We start from the raw sequence: 20,347 nt of genomic DNA, 5'->3' as shown, positions 1-20,347 counted from the left end.
AGATACAGTGGAATTTCCATATCAATTCATTGTCATCTCAATGGGTTTAGATACAGTGGAATTTCCATATCAATTCATTGTCATCTCAATGGGTTAGGATACAGTGGAATTTCCAAATCTATTCATTGTAATCTCAATGGGTTAGGATACAGTGGAATTTCCAAATCTATTCATTGTCATCTCAATGGGTTAGGATACAGTGAAATTTCTAAATCAATTCATGGACATCTTCTCACTGGGTTAAGATACAGAGTAATTTCCAAATCAATTCATGGTCATCTCCTCAATGGGTTAGGATACAGTGGAATTTCCATATCAATTCATGGTCATCTCCTCAATGGGTTAGGATACAGTGGAATTTCCAAATCAATTGATGGTCATCTCAATTGGATAGATATAGTGGAATTTCCGTATCAATTCATGGACATCTCAATGGATTATGAAATGCGAATCTCCGAGAACCCATGGTCACCAATGTTTGGATATATCTTGTTATATAATATCTTCATTATTGTTTATGTGGACAAATTATAGGATATGTAATCTTTAAAAAGTGTTCTTCACATCATATTTAACCATATTTACCATCAATTTTACAATGACATTTAAAACAGTTTAATATTTTAAGTTTAGAGAACCATGCTTAAAGCATTCACACATGGATTTTTTTTCATGTTTCATTTCAATGGAACACTGAAAAAACTATTATTTCTTAGATTGTTTTCAATTCAAGGTTTTCATATAATCATCACTTTGTGTTTTATACTAAGAATGACTGCTGAATGGTTTCTATAACTGGAACGTTCAAAATAAACCATAACATTTCTAGTTGAAAAGATTTTATTTTCTTCACCTTCACATAAAACTATTTAAATGATTACAGAATACAGTGAGAAGTTATTTCACCAACCAAAACCAACACAAAGGCAATCAAAATCGTGATGGGTGTTATATAAGTCTGAAACCAAACTCATTTAATCATGGAATACAAAACAACTGTATATTGAAACATCCTTTAAAGCGGCACACATCTTTACCACGAGGAGGCACTGCACACTTTCTATCATTAACATTCAATAATATTTCAGTACAAACTCTCAAGGGGGAGAATTGAAATCGGCTTCAATCTTGGCTCCTATCTTGGTGTGGATTTTGATAAACCACAAGTAAATGAAGAGCACCTAATGTTGCCTGATTTCTGGGAAGATAATGGGAGTTTTATTTCAACACCATTTCATGGAATTCCTCCAAAAACTTAATAGGCAAGGATTAAAATGTATGTACAATTTTCAAAAGGATGCAGAACTGAAAAAGATCCAAGTAATAAACAGACTAAAATAATGTCTATATAATACTGATAATAAGGCATGTTTTTTTCGAGAACTACTAATTAACTTGTGATATGCATTTAAAGAGATTTCATTTATTTTCAACATCCCTCTATGACTACAGACTCTGACTGAGTTCTTGTCTTTTAAAAAATATTTATGTAGGGAATTGGTAAGATCTATTGGACGTCTGTGAGAAGGTCTGGAAGTATACCCAACCCTCCCTCCTGATTTACAAAGACAAATCAACATTGATATGCTTAAAACCTGGTTTGTTTGCAGTGGCAAGACTGGCTCATCGAAAACGTCTCCCCTTAAAATGACCCTCAGCAATATTTTTGTTTCAATACTGTAATCGATCATGGAACTACACTGTTAATTTTAATAATTACCTTATTCCAACTAACAGTCATTTATTCTTTGTCTTACTAAATCATTTATTTGGCATAAGACGGATGCAGACATATGATGACATTATCCAGTTTTTGAATTATTAACAGATCAATTTGTTGGTCAGAAATACCAGTGAAAACAGCCTCACTCTGAGCATGACTAGCAACCGGCCTGAGAACAATGAGACAGTGATACCCTGTCATTATAAACAGGCTGCATATAATCAACGACCATATTATCATATAAACCCATTTTCAAAACAAATGTTTAGAGTCTTAATAATAACTTTTTACTGAAATTGTTTGACCGGTCATATGAGACAATTTGAGTCTTGAAGAAAAGTTGTTAGAAATTGAAAGGAGTGTTATGATTTATATGTGTAAACTTCTTGATGTTGGAATGGTATTTGGATGTACACATGTATGTCCGTTGGTAAGATACCCAATACTGTATAACAATGTAAGTGTAATATATCATTCTAAATATAACTCAATGCAAACAAAACAATATAACATTTAAATGACTTAAACACAGCAATAAATCATAAATTGAAACTGACTAAATACATGATTGGTAAGTGGTCCAAACACAAAAAAAAATGAAATTGTGAAATAATCAAACAAAAGATCTTAGTGTGTAAATTAAAACACGCCTGAACATTGACCATACCATAAAGACAGATAGGTAAGTCTTATAAATACATTTTATTTCTAAATAAAACCAAAATTTTAGTAAAAATTAGTTTGTACAACAGTGAAAATGTACTGTTGATGAGCTACCATCTTACATACTGGGAGCCATTTCATCACGGTTTCTAGAAGTGATTTCATCCCTATCAACAATGTTTTACCTTTTTTACCTAGCAATGAATTCTTACCAAGCAAAGATTTCAAACCTAGCAACCATTTTTAACCTAGCAACGATTTCATACCTAGCAACGATTTCATACCTAGCAACGATTTCATACCTAGCAACAATTTCATACCTAGCAACGATTTCATACCTAGCAACAATTTCATACCTAGCGACAATTTCATACCTAGCAACAATTTCATACCTGCAACAGAAGTACCTGGTGCAATTTCATGAAGAACTCTAGGAAATATCTTGTTTGTAGGAGAGATTGAATGCACTGTTAAAAAATCTCCCTTTGTACAACCTTGATCCTAGCACTCTCCAATAACCCATGAACTCTTGACAATATCTCCTATATACAAATCCCTCCTAGATACAAATCCCTCCTAGGTACAAATCCCTCCTAGGTAAAATCACTTTTAGGTACAAATCCCTCCTAGGTACAAACCACTCCTAGGTACAAATCCCTCCTAGGTACAAACCACTCCTAGATACAAATCCCTCCTAGGTACAAATCCCTCCTAGATACAAATCACTCCTAGGTACAAATCCCTCCTAGGTACAAATCCCTCCTAGGTAAAATCCACTCCTAGGTACAAATCCCTCCTAGGTACAAACCACTCCTAGGTACAAATCCCTCCTAGATACAAATCCCTCCTAGATACAAATCACTCCTAGGTACAAATCCCTCCTAGGTACAAATCCCTCCTAGGTAAAATCCACTCCTAGGTACAAACCATTCCTAGATACAAATCACTCCTAGGACGGTAATTTAACCACCCCCTGACTATTGACAATTTATATGAGATCCACCCTCTTCACAATTTAAATTGAGTATTTTTATAATTTTTGAAGAACATAAATAGAAAAAAACAAGTCATTTCATAACACTAATAAAAAAGTGAAAGTGGTAAACTCTTATCAAGGCACATAAATTTGACAGCATTGTGAAAAAAATTCACTGTTCATTTTTCCATCTATTTTAACTACAATATCCAATTCTGTGCCAGTGTATATCTGTCAATGTAATTTTCCTATAGATTCAGAATTAGTTCAGGAAAGGTTTAATGCAAATAATGCTGGTGTGTAAAATAAAACTATCCAAAACTAAACTGGTAAGGGACCTCTTTTTTGCCCGTACCAATGATTTGCCCACCCTGTAATCACCCACGTTTAGCAATACCACTCTGATTCTCTTTCATGCAAATGATTATTTTATAAATTGGGAAAATTATTGCCACAGTTCACTGTCATTTAACAAGATTTGAATAAATTAGATTGGCACAAAAAAAATCGTTAAAAAAATCAGCATATATTACATATCTTATTGCAATGAATTTTATATCAGGGCCCAAACTTTTTTCCTATGAAATATCATTCAGTATTCCTCAAATTATTTAAGCCAAACATCCATTTTTCTGGAAAAAAGGTGTCCCTTACCAGTACAAATAGGCTAGTGAATTGAAAATACTGTTCTCCAGACATCACATGACAAAAATATATATAACCATTGGTACAATGGACTTGTATTTCCTGAATACTTGTAACAAAATGTATTAAATAAACAATAACAGTTAATAAACATTCAAAATCACCTATTTTATGAGGCTTGCGTGTTGTTTCTATTTATTTCATTGTTAATTTAGTTAAGTCTTTCAGATGTTTTCCTTTTATTTAAATGTATTTTTCTTCCTTCACACAACTGCATGAAGGTTTTGTCCGTTTTTCTTCATTTAACACGATGTCTGAAAAAACAAAAACAAAAGTAGGGGCCTTTGTATCAAAGTTTGTACAACGAAACATCATAAATGCAAGAATTTCTGTTAATTATAATGTAACAAATTAAACTGCTTGTTTAATCAAATAAACATTAAATGTTTTAACTGACAAATACAACTAGTCTTGAGGTAAGTCAATATAAACATTTTTGTGGTTTATAAAATCAAGTTTAATAGCTCATTTGACCAACTGAAATAAGTTACTTTAGCATGTTACTTTTTTCATACATTAATTTTCACTAAAATTTGGTACTCACTGGTTGCCATGGTTACATGTTGTACTCCACGGTAACAGCCTTGGTCTGGAGGTACTCGTTGAGGGCCTCCTCACCTGGAAACAGAGAAAACATGTCACTGATTGCAAGATAAAGAAGAGGCCCAATAGGGCCTATGCTCTACTGGCATGGCTCTTGTGGTCATTTTCAATCCAGAGCATGTACTGTATATATTATAATAAAAGTTTTGTATCACACCCTGATGTCTATGTTTGTCACAGTATCGTTTACCCACAGAGTCTTTGTAGACAGACAGATCTGATGGAAACAGGTCCAGTAGCCGTTCCTTAATTCAGCACAACATATGACATATACAGGGACAAATTTCCTCACTTTTCAAATGTTTTCTTCATCTTCCAATCTTCATTTTTTATACAAAGTGAAATGCTTGCTGACATTTTGTTCTAAATAAAGAGGAAAATTTAAGCAACAGTTTTTAAAGCACTACCAAAAATTGAATAGTATGAAAACCACCTCGTAATGAAACAGCCATCCGCCGTTTACATTATGGTCAAGCAGATAGTCAATCAAACAGATGTGTCTGTCACACTCAATACAAGATTGTTGGCAAACTGCTAACAATTTATCCATTATTGCCATCTCCTAACCCTGAAGTTAAATTACATCCATAAAACTGCCATAACTGAGGGAAAACGCAGATTACAAAATTACAACCACACTACAATTATGGTGATAGTGAGAAGATCAATTATTAATGTGCTATTCAGCAGATATATACCAATAAGTTACTGTCACAGACGATCATAAAACAACAATGGAAATAATACTTCGGGGAGGATTTCTAAGATATGTTCTCAGCAGACAATGGATTTCAGGAAAGAGAAGGGATGAACATTAATGATTTATCTCATTTCCAGAGACACTGGACATTTTCTGTTTGTTTTCACCATGAACTGATACTTGACAGGGTCACAAGTGTTCAGACCATGAACTAATACTTGACAGGGTCAAAAGACTAGACAGGGCCACAAGAGTTCAGACCATGAATTGATGTTAGACAGAGTCACAAGAGTTCAGACCATGAACTGATCCTAGACAGAGTCACAAGAGTTCAGACCATGAACTGATGTTAGACAGAGTCACAAGAGTTCAGACCATGAACTGATCCTAGACAGAGTCACAAGAGTTCAGACCATGAACTGATGTTAGACAGAGTCACAAGAGTTCAGACCATGAACTGATGCTAGACAGGGTCATAAGAGTTCAGACCATGAACTGATCCTAGACAGGGTCATAAGAGTTCAGACCATGAACTGATCCTAGACAGGGTCATAAGAGTTCAGACCATGAACTGATCCTAGACAGGGTCACAAGTGTTCAGACCATGAACTGATGCTAGACAGGGTCACAAGTGTTCAGACCATGAACTGATACTAGACAGGGCCACAAGTGTTCAGACCATGAACTGATACTAGACAGGGTCACAAGTGTTTAGACCATGAACTGATACTAGACAGGGCCGCAATACTAGACAGGGTCACAAGAGTTCAGACCATGAATTGATGTTAGACAGAGTCACAAGATTTCAGACCATGAACTGATCCTAGACAGGGTCACAAGTGTTCAGACCATGAACTGATGCTAGACACGGTCATAAGAGTTCAGACCATAAACTGATGCTAGACAGGGTCACAAGTGTTCAGACCATGAACTGATGTTAGACAGAGTCACAAGAGTTCAGACCATGAATTGATGTTAGACAGAGTCACAAGAGTTCAGACCATGAACTGATCCTAGACAGGGTCATAAGAGTTCAGACCATGAACTGATCCTAGACAGGGTCATAAGAGTTCAGACCATGAACTGATCCTAGACAGGGTCACAAGTGTTCAGACCATGAACTGATGCTAGACAGGATCACAAGTGTTCAGACCATGAACTGATACTAGACAGGGTCACAAGTGTTTAGACCATGAACTGATACTAGACAGGGCCGCAATACTAGACAGGGTCACAAGAGTTCAGACCATGAATTGATGTTAGACAGAGTCACAAGATTTCAGACCATGAACTGATCCTAGACAGGGTCACAAGTGTTCAGACCATGAACTGATGCTAGACACGGTCATAAGAGTTCAGACCATAAACTGATGCTAGACAGGGTCACAAGTGTTCAGACCATGAACTGATACTTGACAAGGTCAAAAGACTAGACAGGGCCACAAGAGTTCAGACTAGTGATGAAACAATTATCGAGTACAATCGATAAATCGTCACTGACAATGCTATGTCGGCGACAATCGATAGCGGTTGTCCAAAATCGATGTCGCTAATGTTACTTCCGATAACTACATATTTTTTTTGTTTGGTGGTAAAAGCCGAGTAAATGTCATTTTTTCTTTCCGGTAGATTCTCGTTGAGTTCAGTTTAACTCTCTTTCATAGATGCGGTGAACACTTGCTTTTGCCTTTTTCAATAACCTGTCTCTATGGTGTAGTGGGTCCGGTCTTACCTGCAAATACCGGATATCCCGGCTTGATGCATTCTGTATTTGAAACCTTTTTGGTATCGTTTGTAATTATCTAATTTTACTTATTTGTGAAAGTTTTATGAATTAAGATATTCTAATGCAATGTTCAATATAACAGGTTATTGAATGTTGAGCTGGTTCACAAATATTTAATATGCTTTTAAATGGATAAAATGCTAAGATAACTTACTGGATGCGGTGTGCATCATTTTGCAATTGATGTGTAATTATCAAGTTTGTGTTGTGTTGTTATGTTATTAAAGACAGAAAAAGGTTATGGAAATATACTTAGGGTTGCAAAATGCATGACCATAGCGTCACACGTACTGATTCCAGGTTTAACCATTTAAATTATCATGATGATACTGTGTATAAAGAATGTATTCCTTACTGATATTATGGACTTTCGATTATTGTCCGATAGTAAATCGAAATGCTTGGTCTGATTCGATTCGATTATCGATAGCAAATGGAGTCTGATTTTCAAACACAAGTTCAGACCATGAATTGATGTTAGACAGGGAAAGAAGTGTTTTGTCCATTAACTGATACCAGACAGGGCCTCAATACTAGACAGGGTTACAAGTGTTTAGACCATGAACTCATCCTAGACAGGACTACAAGTGTTCAGACCATGAACTGATCCTAGACAGGCCCACAAGTGTTCAGACCATGAACTGATACTAGACAGGCCCACAAGTGTTCAGACCATGAACTGATACTAGACAGGCCCACAAGTGTTCAGACCATGAACTGATACTAGACAGGCCCACAAGTGTTCAGACCATGAACTGATACTAGACAGGCCCACAAGTGTTCAGACCATGAACAGACACTAGACAGGCTCACAAGTGTTTGAAGAAAATAGTCAGAATTAAGATTTTTCTGGGAAACTAAAAGCACCACTTTATCTGGTAAAGTATTGCACCATTTAACCAAGATTCATGAAGCATCGAGTATTTCATGAAAAAACCTCAAATTTCCTGCTTCTGACAGTTACTTCCTTGTTTTTAAGAAAAGGTAATGTATCACATTAATCCTGGTTTCCAGTTACATCAATATGCACACTTTCCTAGACAATGACGGATGAACAATATTAAACAATATAACCAGGCAGCTAATTTTATACATTTTAAAAATTCATACAAAACCATGAGCAAGAAAAAACATAAATTGTTAAAATTCTTGAAGATTGAAATTTTGCCAATTGTTGTGGATCAATATGGATGTGCATTCTCAATCTAGCGAAATGTTCCATTAACTCTGACATTCAGATGATCAAACAATGGCATCTCAACAGTTTAAAACTGGGTAAGTTGACCATAATTAAATAACAAAAGTGAATATAATGGACATCACCACACTCACAGATATTCGCTCCTAGGTAGCTTTTTCTTTAAAGAGTTGCATGATGATTATTTAAGTATATCGCAGGATTAGTCGCCTTTTTTGCATTTATGCTGTATGAATGCAGTCGGGCACACAAGCAAATTCCATGAAACGTGCTAGCAACATTCATATATGACAGCTTTAATACGTAAAATTTCTTGCTAATGGATGGATGGATGGTTGGTTGGTTGTGTTTGTCTGTTTGGTTGGTTGGATGGATGGAGATGGGAGAGAAGAGAAGGAGCAAAAAGTAAAACCTCTAAGTCATGTTTAAACAGACACATACCCTGTTAATATCAAAATGTCAAATCTCCTGTTAAATAAAATCTCATTTATAGATTTTGGTTTAAATTTGAGTTTCAACTTACCCAGATCCTTCCCGAATCCAGACTGCTTGAATCCTCCAAAGGGAGAAGCGACATCAGTCTTGTTGTAGGTGTTTACGAACACCGTTCCCGCCTTGATTCCGTCCGCAACAGTCATCGCCTTGTTGATGTCTTTTGTGAATACACCAGATGCTAGGCCGTACTCTGAAGCATTAGCTCTTGCTATCACTCCATCAATGTCACTGAAAAAGGAATTCTATATAATGTACGATTTGAATAATATAGGGGGGGGGGGGGGGGGGGGAATGGATGACAAACAGGGGATACCTCAACAAACTTTCAGCCAGCAATTTGCTTTTATCTTTTTAACAGATCACAAAATGATTATCAATTAAATATCAGGCAAGGTCAAATTTTTAGGCCTAACATTTTTATCCTCACAACCTACCCATCCATAAAGCGGGACACTATCATGATAGGGCCGAAAGATTCCTCAATGGCCATCATTGTGTCATCCTCTACGTCAGTAAACACTGTCGGAGTCATAAACAACCCTGAAAAAGAAGGTAACCAACGTTAATTGACATTCATGATATAATCCAGGGCTCGACATTAACAGTGGTCCGATGGTCCGGGACCACCAGATTCATGGTCCGGACCAGTAGAAACCAGTTCTGGCTAGTCCGACTGGACCAGTGAAATTTCCAAGAAGAAATAATTTAATCAGAAATGTTAAGCACGATCCCTGACTAAATCTGACAATATGTATAATCCAACAAATAAATGCAGTGCAAGCAGCGTTTGTTGTTTTTATTTACATTCCCTTGCGCATGCGTTACATCTGCGACCGGAAGTAAACAGCACAGAACAGTTTACGATAGCTGTGAAATCATCGGAATTAGGTCAATCTTTATTACGATGTAAAATTCCAATAACTTATTTTAGCAAATCATTTCGTCCATATTTATAGCATTGAATTTGGTTTTTAAGTAATTATCGTATCTTTTATTGCTGCCTGATAATCCAACGTATATTCTAGTCAATCCTCATACTATTGTTTCATTGTTGTAATGTTAACCAGTTAAAGTTTTATATTAAAATTAAAAGCTCACTATGTTTTCATCATGTGTGTATATAATAAACCTTCACAGGCAAAGAATTAAAATCATATCATCAAAAAGTATCCATTTGGTCAGGACCAGTGGATATTAGGTCAGGACCAGTAGAAAATATATCTACTAGTCCGAATGGACCAGTGGACTTAAAAGTTAACGTCGAGCCCTGTAATCATGTACAATGTCATATAACGTTACCTGTTGTTTTTCTCTCTCAGAATTTCAGGAAAACAACCTATAACACTTGGAATTTGAATTTGGAGTGTTTTTCAAAACATCAGGAATTTTTCATAAATAATTAATTTGTACTACTAGATAGAAAATACACAAATACCTTTTTAACCATTTATATTGTGGGCTTTTATGGCTTCAACAACAATAAACTATAGTTTCCAAACAGAACCTCTTAAATTGAAAAAAAAGCAAATTTCATTGAATTTATATCACCAGCCTGACTAGGCAAAGAAGATGGAACAGAAATCAAGAATGAAATAACCCTCAAGCAAATTACCTGGCATATCAGCCTGTTTGCCTCCATATACCAGCGTGGCCCCTTCCTTGACCCCAATATCACAGAACTCAACCAGCTTTTCCAGGTGGGCTCGGTGGTTCTGAGGTCCATGATCAGTGGAGCGGTTTAAGGGGTCACCAACCTTCATCTTCTTCACCTCAGCTACCTGAAAAAAACAAGGGGCGGAAATTGTATAAAGTTTTTTTTAAAAATTTGGACTGCTAGCATGCACCAAATGAGATGCAAAGGCAATTTTGTATTTTGCACACCTGTTACAGGTATCATTGGCTCTTATCAAGGGCCTTTATCCCATGCAATTTTGGGCAATGTTTTTATTCACTTTCCAAAATAACGTAATGCACATGCAAACGCCCTAATAACTAGCTATGTCCCTGCATGGCATGCCTAAACGTGGTACAAGTGAGAAAACATGCTTTGCATTCAGTGATGTTACTGCTAGGGCTTTTTCAGATTACACAAATCAGTATTGGGAAGTTTGCTTCAATGTTTAAAGTTATATCTTATATGCGCTTGGAATCTCGGCTTATTATACGTTAGCTTATTATACGTTAAATTAAACTCCTCCATTGACATTCAACAAAGTAAAAAGAGACTGGCTGACATGACCGTCTTTGTCCTATGTCTAGGCCAAAACACACTCATTTGCGAGAAAATACATTCTAAAATGCAAAATATAGTACCCTTCACCTACAGTACTTCAACTTACCACTCTCTTGATGAATTCATCATGTATCGAATCCTCTACAAACAGCCGACCAGCGGCTATACAATTCTCCCCCTTGTTGAAAAACACTGCACTACACGCCTAAAAGTAATTACAAGAACGTTATATCAGCATTATAACATAGTATGTATACAATTATTGCATTGATTTAAAACATTGATGAATTTACTTTTTGAAAGTTACTTTCTCTGACAAAAAAGTCCTTAGTCTTTTTATTCATGGTATTTTGAACGAAGATAAATTTGCTTAAAACCAAATATATGAACTAGATGTGACACTAACCAAGCACATAGCACCTGGGCATTTTTTCCAGTTAAGGGGATGGGTAACTATACCACTTAGAGTAGGGATCTTAAGCACTGTTCTACATTTCAGTGGAATGAACTGTTTCTATTTTAAAGTATTCCACAGAATACAAATGACATATCTTATATTTGCTCCATTTAAAATAGGAAACATGTGTGGCCATTGTGACGTGCAGAAGCATCCTTTCTATGCAGCACAACTAAACCAGTATGTTAAAAGGAGGAATATTTGACAGACTATAAGAAAGTAAAATACACTTGACAGAAACTGTCATGCAACAACCTTCTTCCACCCCACTTTATGAATTACCTACCATTCTAACAGCCTTGTCAATATCACAGTCAGAGAAAATGATGAGCGGAGACTTCCCTCCCAGCTCCAGCCCGACTTTCTTTACATTCACCTTCGCACAACTGAAATACACACATGCACATGTACGGAAACAAAAATATTTTCACAAGTTTATTATATTTTATTAAACAACAGTGAGAATGTCAGTGTACACATGTACAATAATTAAGCCTCATATGTACACCAACATTAGGATTAAGTCAGCAAAGAGCGTAAATTACTTGATCAATAATTTTAACCATTTTAAAATTCAACTTTAGGAAGCAAAATAAAAATGTGTACTTGAACAATCTTACCTCTCCATGATAGTTTTTCCAATGGGGGTGGAGCCGGTGAAGCCTATCTTTCGGATGTCAGGATGTTCGGACATGGCCTGACCAATGGAGGATCCTGGGCCGGGCAGGATGTTGATAACACCAGGTGGGAATCCAGCCTTCACTGACAGCTCGGCAAACTTCAGGGCTGTCAGAGGAGTCACCTACAACATGAAATTGAAGTTGTTGTAAGAATTAACAAACATCAGGGACGGCAAAATCCTATTTGTAGTGTATTTTCATACATTTCTGTTTTTGAAGTGTAACAGCTACCCTGTACATATTGAGTGTTTTACAACTTTAATACTGTGAACAATCTCCCACCTGTGCAGGCTTCAGGAGGACGACGTTTCCAGCTGCCAAACAAGCAGCCATTTTCCATGCCAACATCATGAGAGGGTAGTTCCAGGGTACCACAATACCACACACACCGATCGGTTCCCGCTTCGTGTACGTCAGATTCCTGTTAGGTGTCGAGTGGTTGATAGGAATTGTCTTGCCCTGTGAAAATATTTACAAAACCATTAAACATCTTTCTTTATAAATAGTAATTTATTCCAATGTTTCATGGACAGTGCCTATGTTCTTACACATCCCTCTGTTGAATTGTCAACATCAATTATCATGAACTGTCAACAAAACATTGAATTGTCAACATCACTTATCATTAACTGTCAACAAAACAAAACAAAACAATGATTGTCAACATAACTATGATTTGAAAACATTACTTATTATGAACTGTCAACATAACATTGAATTGCCAACATAACTTTGTATGATTGCCAACATAATTTTGAATTGTCGGCAACTTTGAATTGTCAACATAACTTTGAATTTTGAATTGTCAACATTACTTTGAAAAGGCAGCATAAATTTGACAATTAACGTAACTTTGAATTTTTAACATAGCTGTGAATTGTTAACATAGCTGTGAATTATCAACATAACTTTGCCTGAACTCTGTTGCATCATATTATAAAGTTTACGAATGAGTTCTCATGCTGTGATATACTCCATGAGGTCATACAAAGTTGGGCAATCAGGAATTCACTTCATTAAAATGGTTTGGAAGACTGTCTGAACCATTACTATTATACCTGTATCTTATCACACCATCCAGCAAAGTATCGGAAAGTGTCAATGGACATGCCGACATGTGTTTTCAGAGCCAATGTGTACACAGCCCCCGAGTCAATACTCTCTAGGGTAGCTAACTCCTCCTTGTGTTCCTCCATCAGGTCGGCAAGTCTAAAACAGTTACCTCCCTTAGTATCACCAAGATAGAATTATATGTCTGGACAAAAATTATCAAAAATTCAAAGGAAACTATTAAAGTAATTTAAAGTCAGTCATTCTAAGAGAACTTAAGATTCCTACACACTGCCAATGCCTTAATCGATCAAGAATAATTCACTTGTGTAGTAGTCTTATATTAGCTCTGTTTCTTGATACTGGTAGTCTATCACCATACACCAGACAAACTGTTTCATACATGTACCTGGATTCACATCTGACTGATTAATTTTACCAACAACAGCAATATTTATATGTTCATAACTTAAATATTAAGCCCTTGCACAATGACACTTGATGTTATTTCCCTCACCTGTACATGAGCTTGCCCCGGTCTCTGGCGTTCATCTTGCCCCATGGTCCCTCAAAGAAGGCTTCCTACAATGTGACAACCCAACATGTCTTCATTCATATAGCTAAACATGAGTGAATGCTCATTTGATTAGACTGGCAAAAATAGTCAACAAAGCATGTTTCACTAAAAATTGAAATATATAAAATTTCTTCAAGAAATATATTGGACAATCAAATGTATGGTTATTATGTGCTAAACTTCTAAAATAAAATTTAAGACCTGCATATAACCGGTATATTCAACTTTAACACTTAAAACTTTAAAGATCTATAGATAGAGATAGAACAAAGGAATACGTCTAGATTTTTTGTTTAAAATGTTGCATTTAATGTTAAATTTATATTCAAGGGTTAATTACTTCTAAAGCCTTGCTTATTAAAATGTTTCCAATCATTTAAATCAATTTTGTTATTGTACCTTAGCAGCCTCAACAGCCCTGTTAACGTCATCCGGGGTTCCCCGGGAGACTTCACATATCACCTCCTCGTTAGCAGGATTTATTGTCTTGAACATTTTCCCATCTGAGGAGTCCATAAACTCGTTCTCGATGAACAGCTGGTATGGGATCGTTAGATCCATGTTGTTCTTGCGCATTTTTACCTGGCAGAATAATTTAGGACTGAATGTTATTGTATTTGTGGTTCATTGGTTTATAAAAACATTGCACTTAGAGCAGTCACAGTCTTCATATCCCCCCCCCCCCCCAATAAAGTATAGTAGTATAGTATCAACTTTGCCTAACATCAAAGAATAACATTGAAAATTAACAAAGGGCAATTACTTAAAAAAACTACATCCAGAGTTATGGTTTCTAATCTGTATAGTTATGAAGTTTGCAGTTATGGTCCGGACAAAAAATACGCAATAATTATCAAAGGACTATGACTAATAAAATACAGCACCCAAAGTCATGGTTCCTATGCACTGCACATCTCCTCAATGCTATCTATCTGTATATGAAGTCAATATCTCAGACTTTACAAGAAATGCTCTGGACATAAAATAGGTGAAAATTAACAAATAATAATAATATCGTAACTTCAAGGATTACAGTATGAAATGAGTGTCACAAACCTTAATAAAATGTTTAAATGCAAACAAGCATTACCTAAGTTACAATTAATACCATGAAAGCTATTAGCTTCACAGTTAAAGATACAGTCACAATACTTGGTTATATCTATAACCTTCATAGAATTCATGCAGTGATAAGATATAGGATAAAACTTTTTCCTCATTTTTGAAAGTATATAATTTTTTTAATTATTCTTTCTTTCTGAGAAAATAAAAGATAGTCTAATCCAAAGGCTTCATTTGTCAACGTTATCTTTCATAACCTGTCAGTGTAGATTGAACAATAAGACAAAATCAATTTAAGTTCATTTCAAGGTAGAATAGAAGAATTGTATTTAGACCATATATAAATCTATTTATTTGGACTACATAACAGTAAGAAACTCACTGCTTCAAATTCAAAGGGTTCCTTATCCTCGATACCACGTCCTCTCTTCACAACACATGTGCAGAAATCTTCAAAAACTGTATTCATGTAGACGTCATCATTCTCGAGAGAGACGCCGTTACATTTCTCCTTCACCTCTTCCACCAACCTGCAGTAAAACACATTATACTGCATCAGTTATTCTCATAAACAACCCAACAGAACGACAGTTCACTTAATCCTAAAATATATGCAAGGCAGTTATTATTATTGCAATTAAAGAGTTTTATTTAACATCAATTTTAATTTCTTACACTGTTTTTATAATGCCTTACTTGATTGAATATAGGGCATAGGATTTTTGTCATATAAACACCTACATTTGTACTTTCAGTTTTGATTGAGAAAACCCCAACACGTAATACAAGTTTTTCTGTGATACTTCATGTTATTTTTACTGCAATGAAAATTTCAAAATTGATCTAATATACATATACTTTGGTTCCAGTGTTTCATAATAAAAGTAAACATGATTTGTCTCACAGGCCCTTACGGATCGCCAACTCATTGTCAATCTCAAGCACCGCAAATATTTACCTCGCCTAGTCCTTTGTACAGATTAAACTTGACATTCATTTTGTATAACAAGCAAGGTTTTATGATGTCATTGTTTATTTTAATATTGTGCTCTGATTGGATTAGCTAACTTAGGATCCATGACATTACAAATTTCAGCTATTCTTTTATACAAATGAATGTTGTTGGTAACACTTCCTTAAGAACAAATACAAAATTGCAGAAGATCTCTTTTGGCTAACTTTTAATCGTAATGAATTATTATTCAAAATGTAAATATAAGTATTGATAGCATTTTTTCTTGCATTAATGCTGTATGAACGCAAGTGAGCAAATTACCAAAAAGAGTTAGCAAGCTTCGTGGATTTTGCTCACATGCCCTACTTAAATATTTAACCCCCAACAACTCACAGACACTTGAAAGGGTCTGTGAGAGGAGACGCAATTTTTTGCGAGGTCAGTTTTTTTTTTTAGGTTAGTCCAGGGATTAATTTTTCCGTAAAAAAAACAAAACAATCTTTAAGTATTGTAAACCGCTCGTAAAAACATGTAACTAGCTGTAAAATGCTTGCAAGACCATAACAGATTTGAAGCAATTATTTTGTACCATTTGTAATGGTTATTTTATTTGTTTATGGGAAACTCATAATTATTGATAATAACAGGTCGGAACTAACACGTAAAAGTTTCGATAAATAGTAACTTTCCGTAATAAACTTGTAATATACCATGAAAAGCTTGTGAAGTGCCCATAAATTGTTCGTAGTTATCAATGACAAGTGGTAACAAATCGTGAAATTTTACTGTAAATGCATTGTAAAAGTCCATTCTAAACCTTTAAAAGCTTGTAATAACTCTTTACCAAACTCTTAAATCGGTTGTAACAGGGGCAAAATTGTGGGGATCCATGACTGTATGCGATCCGCAAGGGCTCGTATAAAATCTGTATATGTGGAGGGGGCATAAATGAGATTCATTATGAAGGCTCTTTTTTCTGATTTCAGGCTGGTTGACTACTAATTTCCTATATTTAATCCTTCTCTAACCTCACGACATCCATGGAACCAGCTCCAGACTTGAAGAAGTCCGTTGTGATCTCCACGTCAACGTTGAGTATTCCGGCCCAGACTTTCTTCAGGTCTGCAATCATTGTCTTTTCCTCTGATGTCAGCTCGATCTTACTCTCACCTCCATCATCTCGCCCAAACTTGTTTGCGTTGATCATTTTCCCGCTGGCCATTTGCACCTGGCTGATGTTCACCTATAGGAACATGAAAAGGAAACTTTTTAAAAAGAATTTTTATCAGCTTCTAGCACCATTTCTCTCACTTGTCTGGATACTGATCTTGACACTTGATCTTACAATACAACGCCCAAATGCATGGGTAAAAAGTTTCCTACTTCAACCTGTATATCTCTTCCATTTTTTCATCACCACCTAAGACAACCATTCCATTCGCAGGCTGGCCAGTTCTGACACCCACCGTATTTCCACAGACCTTACATGTATGTGATTTATAGTTTATGTTATGTACTTATCTTATTCTTATTATATATTCAAACCTTTAGCCCTACCATTTTTCCATCCTTCCCAAAAACGACCATTCCATTTTTGTGCACTATGGCCGGTCTGGACGCCCCTTGTATTTCCACGGAGCGGCCACGGGGCTCCATGCGGTTCCACATTTTGGACCCATACAAGGTCACTTGCTGAAAATGAAGATATTTTATGAGTGATATTAGTTAGTTCTATTTTAAATACAAGTTTTCAATTCATGCATAAACAATTAATGGGGTTCAATAAGTTATGTATTCGCTCAACTGCATATTTTATACAACCCCAGAAGGAACTCAGAAGAGAGACCACCAATCCTCCAGCTAGGTCTAAACTTTGACAATAGGTCATTAAGCCATGGGGCCTCTCATCTACACACCTCCCTTACCAGTTGTTAACCTGTCTTCTAGATATAAAACACATTTCCCTAATGACTGATTCTCTTCATTATTCAAATAACATAGATAATTTAAAAGCAGCATGTCAAGTATATCATAATGAAACACCAAAATGCACAACCCATGATATCAAGTTAAATTAAGAAGTTAAAATTGATTGGCAACATATCTGCGCAGTAAGTATGCCACTTTGTTACATTTATTATGGCCAAAATGTTGTTCAAGCGCATAATAGATTCATTGGATAAGGCCTGTTTTAAGGCAACATCCAGTCAGGAACATGTACATGTACAATTTGTTTTTAAATGATTCATCATGATGTATATGAAATAAAAGTATAAGAAGCAGAACAATGTGCTTCTTAACAATAGCTGACAGTATTAAGTGTGTTTGTCCAGTATTATAAAATTTGATAGAAACAAACCACTAGATTGGATTAGAGCTCATATCATTGTACGAATTAACTTATTTCAACTATTAAAATCAAATTTATATCATTATTCAACAAGAGGCACATCAGTGCCTGTGCTCCACTGGCCAAAAGGTTCAAGCAAAGACCACCTAACGAACATTTTCGTCAAGTTTCATAGAAATACAATCATCAATTTTTGAGGAGAAGTTATTTAATTTTTTTTTTACTTTAATAGCCCTGGCTGCCATGTTGTGCAGTGGACCAAAATGATTTGGGCAATTTGAGTAAAGGAGCACCAAACAAACATTTCTGTCAAGTTTTATCGAAAAAAGGTCATCGGTTTCGACGACAAGTCGTATAAAGTTTTTTTTATTTTTTAGCTCTGGCAGCCATGGTGTGCAGTGGACTGGAACCATTTAACAAATTTTGGTTAATGACCACCCAAGGAACATTTCTGTCAAGTTTCATCAAAATCTGATCATCGGTTAACATTTAATCTGAATAGATTATGAAGCAAATATCTAACCTGAACAAGAACTGACGAGATAGAATCGACTTGGTGTTTCACTTACACTTTTCGGCCATTTAAGTTACTAAAAATAGCTGTTTCATAAACTTTCAGAATGTCACTTAAACGAAAATTAATGTTCAGTCTATATATACTTTCCTATGTATAAATGTAAGGTTTTTAAATTGATCTTTTTGTGAGAACTTTATGCTTATATGTTTGCTCATAAATTATTATTGTTTAAAAATTATTTAAAGATGCTATACGTGAAAAATTAAGACATTATTTTTTTTTCTATTAAAGGGAGGTAATTCAGTAGTAAAATGTAATCAAAGCTATTAAAGCATGGCATTTCTTTTCTAACCATGTTGATATTATTACAGTCTATTCAAGCAAGATGCCTTTTGTTTTTACATAGTACCCATAGGTTCTGAAAAACAAGGAGCACTATTCCCAACAGAAGGATGTCACTCCCTATCACTGCATGAGCATCATAATAAAGAAATGTTTACTCAAACTGCAAGCTGCTCAATTGAAATAGGTATTTACCTCAAGCATACAGTTTTATAATGTGGCAAAATAGTCGGACTACTAGATTGTCATTCGGACTAGTAAAATATGCCATTATGCTAGTCCAACTGGCTAGTAGGTTAAAATGTTTTTCGTGAAGACTGCGGACGAAAAGTCCTTAAAGGTTTTTCTATTTTTAACTCTCGCAGCCATGTTGTGCAGCGGACCGGAACCATTTGGGCAATTTTGGTTAAAGGGCATCCCGATGAACATTTATGTAAAGTTTCATCAAAATCTGATAATCGGTTTCTGAGAAGATGTAGTTTAACGTTTTTTTTTCTATTCTTAGCTCTGGTGCCCATGTTGTGCAGCAGACCAGAACTGTTTGGGCTATTTTGGTTAAGGACTACCCAAGTAATATTTCTGTCAAGTTTCATTGCAATACGATCATCGGTTTCTGAGGAGAAGTCGTTTAAAGGTTTTGCTATTTTTACCTCTGGGGGCCATCTTGTGCAGTGGACCGCAACCATTGAAGCAAATTTGATAAAGGACCATCCAAGGAACATTTCTGTTAAGTTTCATCAAAATCTGATCATCGGTTTCTGAGAAGATGTTCTTTAAAGGTTTTTCTATTTTTTTGCCCTGGCAGCCATGTTGTGCAGCGGACCGGAACCATTTGAGCAATTTTGGTTAAGGACCACCCAAGGAACAATTCTGTCAAGTTTCATCAAAATCTGCCTATCCGTTTCAGAGGAGATGTCGTTTAAAGATTTTGCTATTTTTAGCTGTGGCGGCCATATTGTGCAATGGACCAGAACCATTTGAGCAATTTTAATAAAGGACCACCCAAGGAACATTACTGTCAAGTTTCATCAAAATCTGCAGAACCGTTTCAGAGGAGATGTCGTTTAAAGATTTTGCTATTTTTAGCTCTGGCGGCCATATTGTGCAATGGACCGGAACCATTTGAGCAATTTTGGTAAAGGACCACCAAAGGAACATTCCTGTGAAGTTTTGTCAAAATCCGCTTATCAGTTTCAGAGGAGATGTCGTTTAAAGTAAAAGTTTACGCACGCACGCACGCACGCACGCACGCACGCACTCACGACGGACAATCTG

At 35.8% G+C, this 20,347-nt stretch overlaps 1 protein-coding gene across 2 annotated transcripts in view; it reads right to left on the bottom strand.

Annotated features, from left to right (window-relative positions):
* Nucleotides 1–822: 822 nt before the first annotated feature.
* Nucleotides 823–20,347, bottom strand: part of LOC128217563 (cytosolic 10-formyltetrahydrofolate dehydrogenase-like) — a 33,734-nt gene continuing 14,209 nt past the window's right edge. For both annotated transcript variants that reach the window (XM_052924771.1, XM_052924772.1), the window contains exons 7-21: nt 17,421–17,555; nt 16,892–17,106; nt 15,291–15,438; nt 14,246–14,428; nt 13,787–13,851; nt 13,278–13,428; nt 12,502–12,678; nt 12,160–12,341; nt 11,826–11,925; nt 11,189–11,287; nt 10,462–10,627; nt 9,284–9,389; nt 8,878–9,077; nt 4,612–4,685; nt 823–4,321 (exon numbers count right to left, since the gene is read on the bottom strand). In XM_052924771.1, the coding sequence (XP_052780731.1) occupies nt 4,624–4,685; nt 8,878–9,077; nt 9,284–9,389; nt 10,462–10,627; nt 11,189–11,287; nt 11,826–11,925; nt 12,160–12,341; nt 12,502–12,678; nt 13,278–13,428; nt 13,787–13,851; nt 14,246–14,428; nt 15,291–15,438; nt 16,892–17,106; nt 17,421–17,555 (1,989 nt within the window). In that variant the 3' untranslated portion in view covers nt 823–4,321; nt 4,612–4,623. The remainder of the gene's footprint in view (nt 4,322–4,611; nt 4,686–8,877; nt 9,078–9,283; nt 9,390–10,461; nt 10,628–11,188; nt 11,288–11,825; nt 11,926–12,159; nt 12,342–12,501; nt 12,679–13,277; nt 13,429–13,786; nt 13,852–14,245; nt 14,429–15,290; nt 15,439–16,891; nt 17,107–17,420; nt 17,556–20,347) is intronic.

This window comes from Mya arenaria, chromosome 14 (genome assembly GCF_026914265.1).
Source record: "Mya arenaria isolate MELC-2E11 chromosome 14, ASM2691426v1".
Taxonomy (NCBI): domain Eukaryota; kingdom Metazoa; phylum Mollusca; class Bivalvia; order Myida; family Myidae; genus Mya; species Mya arenaria.
Note: the sequence above shows the minus strand (reverse complement) of the source record. Positions and strands in the feature narration are given on the sequence as shown.